Source organism: Podarcis cretensis (genome assembly GCF_951804945.1).
Source record: "Podarcis cretensis genome assembly, chromosome: 6".
Classification (NCBI taxonomy): domain Eukaryota; kingdom Metazoa; phylum Chordata; class Lepidosauria; order Squamata; family Lacertidae; genus Podarcis; species Podarcis cretensis.
In genome coordinates, this window is record NC_137175.1 from 30,439,019 (window position 1) to 30,454,445 (window position 15,427).

At 43.0% G+C, this 15,427-nt stretch overlaps 1 protein-coding gene across 1 annotated transcript; it reads right to left on the minus strand.

Annotated features, from left to right (window-relative positions):
- Positions 1-1,557: 1,557 nt before the first annotated feature.
- On the minus strand, positions 1,558-13,711 carry CHMP4B (charged multivesicular body protein 4B). The gene is made up of 5 exons (XM_079982473.1): positions 13,101-13,711; positions 4,710-4,887; positions 4,006-4,120; positions 3,541-3,667; positions 1,558-2,365 (listed from the first exon to the last, which is right to left on the minus strand). Exons 1-5 carry the CDS (start codon positions 13,288-13,290, stop codon positions 2,298-2,300), a joined length of 678 nt encoding a protein of 225 aa, XP_079838599.1. The 5' UTR covers positions 13,291-13,711; the 3' UTR covers positions 1,558-2,297.
- Positions 13,712-15,427: the final 1,716 nt, after the last annotated feature.

A 15,427-nucleotide genomic window follows, 5' to 3' on the forward strand; every position in this document is an offset into this window, starting at 1 on the left:
GTAAGTTGTCTGCAAGATAACATATGAAGGGAGCTTGTAAATAAGACTTAATTTGAGAAGCCCTCCCAGCCTTTGATTGTACTTTTCCTCATAATTTTTATAATGAATTTTGTATTATTTGTATTTAAAGAGAGAATTCCAGGTGAATACAATAGTTTAGGCAGGAAAAAGGGGAAAGGAAAAGGTAGAACAACTGTGAAAGCCATATACAGATGTGACTCTGGGACTTAGTCCACGGAAGCAGAAATAAGGGGTTTAACATATTCATTATATTGATTAGACTTATTACAGCTCTCTGGTTCAGAAGAATCTCATTTAGGCACTCTGGCTAATTTTCTAAACCCTTGCAATCACGGTCCTCAATAGGATGATCAGCTTTAATAACAGAGTGGGGATTACTGCAAGTACAAATCTACAAAAGGGACCGGCAATGTAGCGTGTATCACTGTATTCCAGCCATCTTTGAAAGAGACAAAATTAGGCAATTTCCACTGGAAGCCACGTGACAGGGGTTCGAGATGACCAGACAAAATTGTAGCTACTTCAGAATTACATGGAAGGAATATATTTCACATTAAATCATACTGAGGTAGACTAATTAAAATCAATGGACTTTAAAGTCCATTCATTTTAATGGGGCTACTCTGATCATAACTAGCACTGGAGATCAGCCCTTGACTTTTTTTTTGGGGGGGGGGTTGCACATCCCCTATGGTGCATGGGGGCAGGGGAACGCATGAGAACATTAATTACAATTGCATAATTTACCATTCTTGAGAAAATGGGCACACAATCCTGAGGAGCAGAACATCCACGAATATAGGAAACACAAGGACACCATTAATAGGAAACAAGGGTATGCTGAAAACAGCAGCAACCATAATGCATATCAGACTATAATCTTCAGCTATACCCCAGGGAAATTTTCAAATGAGATTTCTACCATATTATGGAGCAGAGAAACTGCCAAGACAGCTGCCTCAGCCAGCATTTGGACTAAGCCTTTCCAAAACCAGTACTAAGATAGTTACTGTGGGATGTTGTGTATTTTCAGTAGCGGTTGTCTGTTTTCTTCCTTTTCTACAAATACTTGACGGCAGAGTTCCATATAGAATGCTGAAAGGTTGAATGCTGAAAAACATATGATGTACTTATGCAGAATGAAGAGCAAAGGACCTTCTATTATTAACCAAGGCAATGCTTCTGGCTCTGGCACAGAGTTGTTGTTTGTAGCAAATTAATGAACACCATGTGGCAAATGGATTCAACATCAGATGGGCTGACACAGCAGTAAGCTTTCAAAAACAGGCACTGCTTAGCACTATTCAAATTCTGTTCATTTGGGGGGAGGGGAGAATGTATTAGTATTTCTAGCATATACTATTCTGAATATTCAACTTAAGAACCAAAGTGGCACATACTTGGATATCTACACTTCTGCCTCGAAGGAAGACCAAAGTACCAGAGAATACCGATGTACAAAATGGGGTGGGGAAAATCCCAACAAGGTTCTCCAAGTTTCCGTTACATACATGCATAGTGAAGACATCAGGCAGGTACGAAAATCAATCAAGGTATTTAATACAGTGCAAACCATAGATCCTTATTTAAAATAAATGTATGTTTGTGTCTGAATGGGAATTGGATATCACAGATAGCAATCAACATTCCAGGTGCTATGTAGAAAATGTACAGCTAGTGTCAATTTCACCTACTTCCATCATAGAATTACTTCAACATTCCAAATCCACCTCACCAAATCCAACTGGGAACAGCGACCAAGTGAGTGTAATGCGGAGAGAGGAGTGTCAATGCCACCAATGGATATAAATAGAGACTTTAAAGAACTAAAAGCCTAAGTGATGCATTTGTACATCTAAGCATAATAAGCCAATAACGGCTTATGACTTTTCCTTCTGAAATACTTTACAAGACTTCTAAAAGCGTTTCCATCAAATTAAGTTACAGGCTTCGTATCCCGAGTCAGATTCAGCATGGTCAGAACTCTGAAAGATGGTGATCCAGCAGTGGCATTAGCATAGTCCAGAAGCTGAATGTTGGAATTTTGCCAATAAGGTTTATTATTTAAAGTAAGTCAACACCCTAAACTGCAGGCAACTTTCTTTGGAAACTTTGTTTCCCTTGCTCAGACCATGCTATGCAGAATGCAATTCCCACAGCTATGGGATTAAAGAAATAAAGGCGTTGCGCTTAATGATGTCTCCCACCCATACATGCACCTGTAGGAACAGGTGAGCAGAGTCTCAATTGTTTCTCCAGCTGGGCAGCTGGTGTAGTTATATGTTTTCAGCCCAGGCTTCTAGCTCTTTCATGTCATCATCCTCTTCTTCTTCTTTCTTCTTAGCTAGAAAAAGACACAACACCACAAGATTAAGCACAGCGTTGTGAGTGTATGCAGTTGCTCAATGTATTTATTTTATTTTAGGTATCTTTACACCCACTCTTCATCTGGCCAATACAAGAGCAGTTCCTGGAATGTAAACATAATAATAAATAAAAATAAAATAAAATAAAATAAAAACTAACATCATCAAATATTTAAAATCACAACAAAATTATGTCACACAAATACACCCCCCCCCAAGAAATTATTTTAGCAACCAACAAATACCTGAGTGAATAAGTACTAAGCATGTTCTGAAAATTCAAGAGTTGCTTGCCTTATTTCAGAAAAGAGGAAGCTCTACAAGGCAGGTGCCACCAAAGACCCTCTCCCAGATTGCTGCATAATGTACATCTGTGACAGTAGCACAACCAGTGACAGCCTCTTCCAAGGATCTCAAGAAATGGAGAGGCCTAGATGGGAGCCTAAAAGGGATGCTTTCAGGTATCCAAGCCCGAGTTCTCTAGGGATTATGTCAATAGAAGCCCCTTAAATATGGCTTAGTAGCCAAATGGCAGGCAGTGTTTTAAAGTGGTGCTTGCTTTCCTGGGGTAGTACGCCAGGTTATATGGAAAAATGGAGGGCATGTTTAAAAAGTTCCTTGCTGTGTTGTCCACACATGGGCAATATCTGCATGCTGCCATCAGAACTGTGCAATGCTACAACACTATGGGCAAGGGATTTTAACCAGAACCACATCCATTTATTCTCATACCCAAGACAGTAATTCTCAAACTAAAGGTATGGGGGAAGAATTTTGTCACCCAAGTTCCTTTTGTTCGAGAGACAATTGTTCTCATCCCTGGGGGAATAAAAGCAAATGAAATATTCCAACCTGGAAACCATTGATTAGTTGGAATAGGTGATCAGAAAACTGCTTATGGGGTTTAAGGTGTCAGAGATAGACCCTGAGGAAGCCCCCCCCCCTCCCCAGCTTTGAGAACCATGACTTTAGATCTGTAGATAAAGATAACTAGGGAACTTAACTGGCTTTCCTTCTGTGAAACAGATTAGTGTGTGTAAATTTTGCACAGTAGTTGAGAAATAAAATCACAAGAATGGCATATTACAATGCTTTTTTGACAAATTCACTTGTTATAAGATGCTCCTGTCTTTAGCAATTGCAAGGCACTCACCTGGTTTTGAAGGTATAGATATTGAGGGCACATTGGGAAGTGGAACTGTTTCAGGACCACTGATCTCCAGCAAGTTTTTATCCAATTCTTCCTGTTCAAGTTCCTCTAGTTCAGCCATCAGTTCATCCTATTATTGAAGGAGAGAGACGCTGCAGTTAGAGGTGCTAGCACCAGAAATCACTGTGGCCAATTTTGTAACATCATATAATTGTAAGAAACCTTCGTGTCCAACTCAACACAACTGGGAATTCTAGGTGTCTCAAAACATTTACATATCCAAATTATTCTGTTGTTCCTAAGAGCAAGCCAGAGTACTAAACTCACATTTCTGTTGTTATTTAAGATGGAAAAATCATGAGTTTGTTCTCATTACATAATATTTTGAGTCACAAGAAGTATGTTTTGAAATCCTTAAGTTTGTATGTGTACAAACGTCATACTTGTCTTAAACTGTTTGGTACTTACCTCATCAAATTCTTCACCGATTCCCACAGGCTTGGAGATAGCTGTTGAAATTTCTTCTGCTAACTCCTGCTGTTCTGCAATGTCTTGCATTAGTTCATCTACTTTGTCAATATCCCTGTAGGAAAAGGATTTAAGTTATTTGAACCATTCACCTGTTTAGTCTTGGAGATCATTACAAGTCTCAATAGCTTAAAGGAAATATTCAGCTAACCACCAGGGCAAACTGATTCAAATCATCAAGAAAACAATAATGCTGATTTAAAACACACTTCTTCCTTTGAAATCATTATTTCCTGAGCAAGAATTCAGACTAATTTAAATAAAAATTGTAACAGTAATAACTGGTTGCTCTAATAATTATAACTTGTTTGCATCTATTCAGCTGCATACTCTGGAAGTAAAATCCAAAGACTTTAACCATGAAAGCCACATGCTTTTCAAACTATATGCTGCTTACAGATAAAGCATGTCTACATGTAAAGAGCATAATCAGTTACTTGAAAGCTTATACGTCTGTGCATACTTTTATAGAAACAAGTCCTGTTGCACAATGTAGAATTTGAGTTACTGTGTGCAGACTGGTTTATAACTGTCCAGAACTATCCAAAAAAGAGGGAATATGGGCAAAGAGTGAATGTGTCCCTTTGTACTGCACTCAATGAAAAGTTGGCCCATCCAATGAACCATGATGAAGAGCATCTTACATGTTGTCATGAGCAGCTTTCATTGCTTTGGCAGCAAATCCCATATTCTTGAGCACTTCAGTGTTGGTGTTGGCATTTTCCAGGGCTTCCCTCTGGAATTCGATTGTTGATAATGTGCCATCGATTTGTGCAAGCTGCTTCTCATACCTCTTCTTTCGTTTTAGGGCTTGCAGTGCAGCTGGTCAAAAACAAGACAAATGATGATTGATATACAATGTGCATCTAAAACTGTTTCTACAAGCATGATGTTCAGAACATAAAACCACTTAAAATTTATGCTACCAATTATGCCTCTCGCATCTTTTGTGTTCCCAGTTTTATTAACTTTTGTTACCAAGAGGTGTCTTTCTCTAAGCAAATCAATTTTGTTGCTGAGTTGTTTGTCTACTCAGTATCAAACTGCAGGATCTACAGCCAACAGCCAAGTACTAGAAGCTTAGATGCTTAGCACACAAGGCATGGCAGGCTTGTTGACAAATAAACCTTCATTCAATCTTTCTAATATGGTAGACTAGCAGGTAATGAGAGAAGGCTCAAAGAATTATTTAAACTACAAAAGAATGTCAAGTAAAATGAACACAAGAAACGCATAAAATCTGGATGTTTTGTCTTAGTCACTATGTAAGAAATGGAAACACTTTATATGACCACCATCTAAGATACTTTGGGGGCAGGAAAGAGAAGAGAACACTCTAAGCAAGCAAGGACATTTGGTACAGGGCAGGCATAAGTAGCTGCAGGAGAACCATCCCTAGGGCACCTTCTCCTCAAGGAAAAAGTGAGGCAATGAGGATCTCCCATTTCTTGGTGTCAATTAAAACTCAGCTTGGCGGGGGCACTTCCATTTTTTTTGTCAGCATTGGAAATTTCACACCACCCCCCTACATGCCTGCACTTCTTCAGAGGTTGCTATGAAAGGAGATGAGCGTGTTCAAGTACTGTATTTTCTGGCATATAAGACTACTTTTTAACCCAGGAAAATCTTCTCAAAAGTCAGGGCTCGTCTTACACACCGGCTACAGCAGCAGCTCCCCACCAAAGAACAAAACGACAGCAAATTAAATCGGAGGACACCAAGCTCTCTAGAAGAAGCAGAAATACACTTGGAAATTGGCCCCAGAAGCCTCCCCAATCACCAGCAACAGAACTACCCTAACCACTCCTGGTAGTAGACCATGTGGTCCAAAATGGCAGCCTTGTGTTGCCCCAACAACTAGACAGGTGGCCGCTGCCTCACCCAAGCAGCTCCCGCAGTAAAAGAAAAGGAAATGCTCACAACAAAGGCAGGGAACCAACAACAGCATTAAGTGCAGCAGAGCGTGGCACAGCCGAAGGAGTAAGCAAAAGTAGGAAACGGCGGGGGGGGGGGGAGCCGATTATGATGCTGCGAGGGCAACAACGAAGGGAGCAGTTCGGGCAGGGGAAGCTAAGAGGGGCAGGTGGCTGGGAACAGAGAAACCCGGAAGCTTTTTTGCCACGAGGGCGGCAAAGTTGTAAAGCGAGAGCGGCAATTGAGGCAGCACTCCCCTCAAATGCCCTGCTCCCCACACACAGCTATGGACTCACCCACTGCCAATTGATCGGGGCGTCCGACAAAGGCTTTTTTCCAGCCACCCTGGGTTGAAACAGTGCCTGTCAGCTGTTCCACGTCCCAAGCAAATTCCACGAGAGCGGCTCAACAAAAGCAGTAAAAAATCCCCCAAAATGCTTCAGCAGGTCCAACAAAAGCAATAACCGAGCGAAGTTCAGCGACGTCCTAGCGACTGAGGAAGCGAGCCAAAGAGGAAGCCCTCCAGCTCGCTCCTCTGTTTAAATGGACCCGGCCACGCCACACACCCACCCAGGAAGTGGAGTGGATTTCCGAGCCAGACTGGGGACTGATCTTTCTAATTTTTATTTGGTGTGCATTGGAAGAGGGATAGTCTTATACGGTGAGTATATCTCAAACTCTATATTTTAACTGGAAAAGTTGGGGGTCGTCTTATACGCCCAGTCGTCTTATACGCCGGAAAATATGGTAATCAAGCAAGGCGTATGACTATGTTTTCTCTTTTTTTGTTTTTATTTAGATTAGTTTCTTTTATTGTATTGTATTATGAAAAACCTTTAATAAAATCTTATATATAAAAAAGGAGGCAATCCTCTGCATAGGTGTAGATTTTCTAGTTCACTCTAGCATGTTATCGTAGTGGAGAACTGGAAAATGCAAACAGGAATACTGAACAAGATACAAGAAACTAGGCTGCCTGGTACACATGGAAGCGGATCAGTTTGGGGCAGTTAGAACTGATGTAGTAATTGGTACTCAAGCAGAATTATAGCCAGTTACAAAAGTAAAATGGCTATACAAAACTATTCACATTAAATGGTATGCAATCAGGTGTCCATTTTTAATTTTATAAGCTAAACATCTATAGCAAAGGAAATTTCATTATACCATTAAAATTAAGATGCAACAGTTACCATTATCCACTGCCCACTGAAAGTTCCTAATTAAATGAATTTATCGTTTAAAACCTTAAACAGGAATTATACTGAGCAGGAATATAGCTCCAGCCACCTGCAGTTTGTAAAACCTTTTCAAGAAGTAAACAAAGACAACATTTAGAAGTTTCCCTCATCTGGCTGCCCTCTGTGAATGCTGGAATTTGAGCTGCTTTCCACTGTAAAACATTCAAACTGTAGGTGAAGTGTTATGGTAGAGCCACTGCACTGTTTCTGCCAGGATGAGTTACATTATCTTCTAAAAACCATCTTTTCAAAGAATCCTATGATGCTATTCTACAGACAGCAGTCCAGTTTGTTGCCTAACTGTATGCAACTTTACCTATTTTCAGCAACAACACAAGTTAAATTAACATATGACGCAGGGCAACACTGAAATAGATCTGTTCATATACCGCCTGGGCAGAGTGTTGTTTCTGGGCATTTAAGTGTCAGGTGGCAGTAAGTCATTTTGACCATCGGAATCAGGTAATTGTGAGAATAACTACAGTGTTCTGTTACAATGAAGTTTTCAGGCACTGAATTTTTTTACAAATCATTTCCAAAGCATGTACAGCAAAATTGTTCTTGTTATAAATTCCAACTAAGCTAAAAATTAATTGTATTTATTACCAGAGCATTACCTATCCAGAGGTAAAAAGATAACTTCTTCAAGAGATGATAATAAAATTTAGCATCTTCTTTGCAATATTATGAATCTGAACATTTCAGTAAGCAGGGAAAACAGAAGCCTCAACATCCCAGTCATATGAAGTTATGCTCCATTATTTACACTGTATGTTACACCAGAGATGACCCTAATCTAGTATGCCTCTTAAAAGAGACTTGCAAATTAAGGAATAGCAATTCTCCTTTATAGCAAAAAATTCATTTTAGCACTCAATAAACTTGAATCACTAACTCACATCATCAGAAGCACTAAACTTCACTCATTAAGAACTGCATGCAGATTCTTGTGGAACTCTTAAGACTGAACTCAACGTAAACAGCAATCTGAAGTGGAAATTGGGATACCGACAACTTTAGTGCAATTCCATTCATTTTGATGGGACGCAGACAGGTTTCAAATGTGCTACGTTGCTACTCAACAGATTCTTTCTTGCTATTGTCATTTCTGTGCAAAGGACTGAAATGAAGTTTTAAATGCACTTGTACCAAGATTTATAATCAACTGGTGACCATAACAGAAGACCAGCTTACAGTTTCAACTATGTTTTTTGTATCATCCTCTCTAAAAATGCATCTTTATAGTATTTTAAGAATCTTCAGAATAGAGTTGTTGCTGGCATCCATCTGTCTCAAGAAACAGTGGACTGCACCTCTGGGGGTGAAGTCAAGCCAAGCACCAAAGTAACCTCCCCGGGGAACAAGCCTGGGCCGTATGTATGGAGGTCCTGGGCTGCCCAGATGACAAGATCCTCCTCTCTGCCTTGCTGATGTGGCCCAAAGAAAAGCAGAGCAATACATTTGGCATCAACTTGGCTGCAGGAGTAGCTGACCGGAAGGCGGCGTATAAGGTGCCATCCCACCACCTTAGGGACTCCACTCTGGATTTGTGTAGGGTTTGCTCCTTAGCCTTTTCTTCTCCGAAGATGTCCCACAAGGCAGTGGAGGTTTAGGACCAGAGATTTCCTTCTCTTAGATGGGCTACCTTCCCAGGTTGATGAGCTCCATCTGCCCCTCACTTTCCTCTACAGCATGTGCAGTAAATGCCATCTTGACTGTTGGACACACTATTGGTCTCGTCTGCTCAATCTGCTGCAGCTTTCTTCACATGAAGGGAAAGTCCTTACTTATCGAGAGTTTGAGAGTTGTATACATCAGGGAATAGGTTTTTCAAATTTTAACTTCCTTGACCTCACTGCAAATGTCTTTTTGACTATTAGCAGATACAGTATAGTGGAGCTCTACTGCTCAACTTTCATAATGGTAGGCACTTGCAACACACAATGTAGTATTGTACATACACACACCATGACTTCTGCTAAAACTGGCAAGTTTGGGGGGACAACCATAGGAATTTTTCTCTAATTCTATGCACGCTAATCAACATGAATGGATGCAGTAACACTTTAATTTTAAGAATAATGACAAGACATTGCTGAAATGTACATCTGTGCCTGACATTTTCCTCCTGAAGCTTAGGGGATGATTTAGATCAGGGAAATAGCATGAGATTTTTGTTTGTTTGTTTGCTTGCTTGCTCATTTTAAACACCTTTCCTAGTGTTCCTTCCCCATAGCTGTTTTGAGGTTTACAAGCATATAGGAGATTCTGATCTCAGACCTTCAACATGCCCAAGCTAGCCCTCAGTCTAGTCTCAAGGTAGTAAGAACTACTGTCACAAGTAAGCAAGAAGCAAGTATCTTCTCCCACACTGACTAGTGTGGTACTTTAATGAAATATTCCTATTCAGAAATTATTTTGTTGTGATCTTTACAACCATCCTGCAAAGCAGACCAGCATCATTCTACGGCTACCTAATGAACAGTAAGAGTCAAACAGGGGACATCTTGATTTGCAGCTCAATCTCCTCACCACAACACCACATCAGCTGTCAATAAATTGCATTACAGCATAAAGTGCAGCATTCTTTTGTAAATGAAGCATTTGCCAGATCAGCAAACTAAGCTTTTCCAACTAGCCAGATGATGAATTAAAGAAGCCTATAGCTTTCTCCCTTTATTTTGGCATTTTTTACAAGTCATGGTTATAAAAGCTGACAACAGAAATAAATGGTAAAGAATGTACATAAATTGTATACACAGAAACATTCTGCTGTGGAGATAAAAAGTTCCAGTATTAATGTAAGGAGACCCTGTTGCTTCTAAATACCATAAGCATGTACAGAACACTAAATCGCAAATCCATGATAAGAATGAGACAGTGTCAATTAAAGGAAAATAGTCCTGAGCAACATAACATGGAACATATACTGCAGCTTCATAAATGAGATAAGATAAACAGCCTCTTGTTTAATATCTTTTCCATGTGCCTCAGGTTCAGCTAAGAAATAAGGAATACTGACCCTGACAAGAGATTAGCTTAGAACTTAGCCTCAGCGAGGAAGCCTCAATGAGGAAATACAATGTTGGTGCTAGTTTAAAGATTACAGATCACCCTGCACAAAGTGCAGGTTCCTACCTAGGTCTAGGCTTCAAATGGATGCAGCCAGGCCCATGCAGAGCTTGTTTGAGGCCTGAGGGAGAAGTCCTGTTCTTGACATGACAGCATAAGTCTGACAGGCCCCTAGCACACCCCACACCCCAGCCAACTTAGTCCTCTGAGGCCTGGGGCAAGTGTACCCAGCTGCCTCCCTGCCCTGCACAGGTCTGGATGCAGCCAAAACTGCATCCAAAACTGAGCAGGGACATAGAAAAGATGCTGTATCTAGAGGCTAACCCTAAGGTACTCCCTCGCAGAATCCCACTCAAACTAACCCAAGATCTGAATGCTACAGCAGAACTAGAAGAGCAAAATTCAAAGAGGGATGGGAAAAGAGTAAGACCAGGATAGATGTACAGCAAATTGCTGGCATCAAGAATTAAGTCCAAACTATAGAAACAAGGCATCTGCTACCTTACACTTTTATGTGTATATAGGCCCCAAACCCGGGACGCAGGTGGCGCTGTGGGTTAAAGCCTCAGCGCCTAGGGCTTGCCGATCGAAAGGTCGGCGGTTCGAATCCCTGCGGCGGGGTGCGCTCCCGCTGCTCGGTCCCAGCGCCTGCCAACCTAGCAGTTCGAAAGCACCTCCGGGTGCAAGTAGATAAATAGGGACCGCTTACCAGCGGGAAGGTAAACGGCGTTTCCGTGTGCGGCTCTGGCTCTGGCTCTGGCCAGAGCAGCGATGTCACGCTGGCACGTGACCCGGAAGTGTCTCCGGACAGCGCTGGCCCCTGGCCTCTTAAGTGAGATGGGCGCACAACCCCAGAGTCTGTCAAGACTGGCCCGTACGGGCAGGGGTACCTTTACCTTTACCTTAGGCCCCAAACCAGGAGAGTTCAAGATGCAAATGCTATTAATGGCCTGAGAAAAATGAAAGAGACTTTTACTGTAGGACAGGCACACTGAAGTCCCAAGACACTGATCTACTCACAGTATAAAAAACTGGCAGTGATCTACATTGTCATTGGAGGGTGGACCTAAGTTGTCCCAAGATCGAACAGGATAATAATAATAATAATTTATTATTTGTACCCTGCCCATCTGACTGGGTTTTCCCAGCCACTCTGGGCGGCTTCCATAGATATCTTACACTGGTTACAATCCCAGAGCTACATATTGCAGAATGACCTCAATGAAATTCCATGTAAAACTTCACGAACAATCTAGAGATAATGCTTTCTGCATTTCAACCAGGGCCACCCCGCAATTGACCAGTAGATCGCAATCAACCTGTTTGACATGCCTGCTATAGGAGATGGGCGCATGGAAACATAAAGCACACCATATTTTTCAGATATACTACAATAATGTTCCCATTCTGAAAACCAGATGCCATTAATTTCACTATATTGAATAAACTTGTACGCCTCCAGTGTAGTTCACACAACAGCCCCCTTTACTTCCCCCCCTCAACATCTGAAGTCTCTTTTGTGCTTAAATCAGTGTAGAGAAAAGCCTGCAAAACTTATCTGCATGCCAAACTCACAAGAGGCCCACAAAAATAGGAATGGAGGAAGAGCTCTGGGCTGGGTACTTTTAATTATGGAACTGTAGCCTTATAACAATGATCTGGTGAGACCAAGCAGGCCACCCCAATAATGGAAATGTGTTTTGCTCCTGTCTTGTGTGCCATTTCATTGATAGTTGCTGCATGTTTAGTTTATCTATTTTGTGTTCTTAGTAGGCTGAACATTACCCTGGAGGCTTTTAAGGCAAAAATGCCACTAATACCGCAATCTTAGGCACATTTAAGTGAAAGTAAAAATCTACATGGGACGCAGGTGGCGCTGTGGGTTAAAGCCTCAGCGCCTAGGGCTTGCCGATCGAAAGGTCGGCGGTTCGAATCCCTGCGGCGGGGTGCGCTCCCGCTGCTCGGTCCCAGCGCCTGCCAACCTAGCAGTTCGAAAGCACCTCCGGGTGCAAGTAGATAAATAGGGACCACTTACCAGCGGGAAGGTAAACGGCGTTTCCGTGTGCGGCTCTGGCTCTGGCTCTGGCTCTGGCCAGAGCAGCGATGTCACGCTGGCCACGTGACCCGGAAGTGTCTCCGGACAGCGCTGGCCCCTGGCCTCTTAAGTGAGATGGGCGCACAACCCCAGAGTCTGTCAAGACTGGCCCGTACGGGCAGGGGTACCTTTACCTTTACCTTTTAAAAATCTACAGATTGCAAGGTGTCTTATCTCTAAGTAAACATACACAACATTGTGAAGCAAGCTCTTCCTACCTATTAGGCTGTGTTTTTACTTTGCTCTAACTGACCCCAGCACCATCCTTTCCTTTAGAAAGGTCCAAGCACCTTTCTGTCTCTACACCCCTCTTGCCACAGGTAGATTTTAGGCTGCTGTGGTCCCTTGGAGTATGTCCAGCCCTGGTCCCGTTGGTCATCTTTATTTATTTAGGTCTGCAAGCTTTGATTTTGTGCTCTGCTTGTTAAGCATCAAGCGGAGTAACTATAATACTGAAAGTCTTTTATTTACGGATTTATATCTACCTATCTTATTTTGCCTTACTTGGATGCAATCTGTAAAGTTGCTTCCCCTTCCCCGAAGATGTTACGTATTTTGACAGCGACTCCGCTAGCGGTTATTACGAGGCGCTTTGGGCGCAGTTCACTGTGTGGGTGGGAAATCAGCATATAAATAAAGGGAACTTTGAAAAGAAGTCCCACCCGAGGAGAGAAGCCACCTCTCCCTCCCCGCGCCCACCGGCGCCCGCTCACCGCGCTTGTTCTTGGTGCCGTGTTTGCGGGCCGCCCCCAGCTCCTGCTCGATCTTCTTCTCCAGGAACTCCTGCTTCTTGCTCAGCATCTCCTCCGTGTCGCGAAGCCGCTGGATGGCCTCCTGGGGGGAAGGCCCCTTGCCGCCGCCCTTCCCCCCCGTCCCGAACAGCTTGCCCAGCAGCCCCGACATGGCTGGGCCGCAGGCGGAGAAAGCGGCAGCCGAGAAACGGCGGCACCCCGCGACCTCCCGGGTGCGATAGGAGCAACCGTGAGGGAGGGAAGCGGGGCCGGCCCAAGACCGCCGGGGCTGAGGTGCTGAGGCAAAACGCCAGGAAAGAGACACCACCTCCGCCTTCCTCCCGACCGGAGAGGCCCCTCCACCAGCACCAGCGGCGGCGGCGGCGGCTGTAGGGCCTCTCACAGGCCCGAGCCCTCACGGTGACCACTCCCTGACTGACACACAGATGCCACACACGCAAAGCCCCCGCCGGCACGTCAGCCTCGGCTGCCCCTTGACTGACTCACGGCCTCCCGGTAGGACCGCCCGAGATCCCTCTCTCACGTCACTCCGGGCGCCACGGCAACGGCGGCTCCGCCCACAGCCTTCTTCCCCAGCCCTCGCTACTCAAGAGGCCGCGAGTATGTAAATAACACGCAAGGGCTGCCGGTTGCCGTAGTTTTTTCACTCAGAGGATTTCCTCTCGTTCTCTGAGGGGGGTGACGTCACTTGGCGACGCGCGAGGAGCGCTCGCACGAGCCTGGGTTTTTTTTTGTTTTTAACTCTCTCTGCTCAGTTGAAGGCTGGGAGATGTAGTCCTGTCCTCCGCCAAAGCATTAGGAGATGCCCCATACAGGGCCGGCCCTACCATGAGGGAGAGAGAGGCAGGTGCAGGGAGGGGAGAGCCATAGTTATGAGAGCCATGTGCTGGGGAAGACGCTGTCCAGTTCACCAGTATTGTAGTAAGATTCAACCACCAGTTTGTGGTCTTGGAGAAAGGTGCCATCTCGTCCTTCGCCTCAAGCAGCTGATATCTTGAGCCGCCCGAGCCCACAGGTTGAACCTTTTAGGAGCCTCTAATAGTGACTTGCTTGAATGGTGGGTTTGGATGTGGGCTGATATTAAGTGACCTTGAGCAAGTCAGTTTCTCTTGCCTAACCTACTTCATGGGGTTGTTGTGGGACTAAAATGCAACTCTCAGCTCTTTGGAGGATACACCGTATTGAAAAGTAATAAATGATAACAGCAGCAGAAATAAAACATCATTGTTAAAGATTATACTTGAAATGCCAGGTGACTCTGGCTCAGGCATGAAGCTTTTCCAAATACATAATATATATATATATATATATATATATATATATATATATATATATATATATAAAGATTTTTAAATACAAATACAGAAATAATGAACAGTATAACATATATCATAACATAGTTTCATAACTTCTTTGGACTCCCTCGCATCTCCCGCTCCCACTTACATCATTGTAAATTTTGCCAGCAATTTATCATCTTGTTTAGATTCTTGTATCCCATTCATTTGAATATAATCTAATAATTCTCCAAAAGGTTTATATTTTCCTCAATCTCACTTATCGTCCTAATTCCGCCTAATTTAGTGGTGCTCAATTATTTATGATCTAGCATCCTCCTTAACATTCAACCAAATTACAGTATTTTTGTAAATAAATCTTAAATTTCTTCCAATCTTCTTCAGCTCTCTACTCTCCCAGATCTCGGATTCTGCCGGTCATCTCAGCCAATTCCATATAGTCTATCAGTTGCATCTGCCATTCTTCCAGTGTGGGTAGATCTTGGGTTTTCCAATGCTTAGCGATGAGTATCCTTGCTGCCGTTGTTGCATACAGGAAAAAAGTTCTGTCCTTCTTTATCACCCTCTGGCCGACAATACCCAGGAGGAAGGCCTCTGGTTTCTTGGGGAAAGTATACTTAAATACCTTTTTCAACTCATTATATATCATTTCCCAGAAGGCCTTCACTCTAGGGCACGTCCACCAGAGGTGAAAGAATGTTCCTTCATTTCCTTTACATTTCCAGCATTTGTTATCAGACAAATGGTATATTTTGGCAAGTTTAACTGGGGTCATGTACCATCTATATATCATTTTCATTACATTTTCCTTCAAAGCATTACATGCAGTGAAGTTCAGCCCAGTGGTCCACAACCTTTCCCAGTCCTCAAACATAATGTTATACCCAATATCCTGTGCCCACTTTATCATAGCCGATTTAACCATTTCATCTTGTGTGTTCCATTTTAACAGCAAGTTATACATTCTTGAAAGTACCTTGGTCTTAGGTT

Excerpts from the sequence above, each read along its gene's own strand:
- CHMP4B (XM_079982473.1), bottom strand. The coding sequence starts at position 13,290 with ATGTCGGGGCTGCTGGGCAAGCTGTTCGGGACGGGGGGGAAGGGCGGC. Across the intron at positions 4,888-13,100 it reads CGGCACCAAGAACAAGCGCG|CTGCACTGCAAGCCCTAAAA; the intron begins GTGAGCGGGCGC and ends GTTTTTGACCAG. Across the intron at positions 2,366-3,540 it reads ATCTATACCTTCAAAACCAG|CTAAGAAGAAAGAAGAAGAA; the intron begins GTGAGTGCCTTG and ends GTCTTTTTCTAG.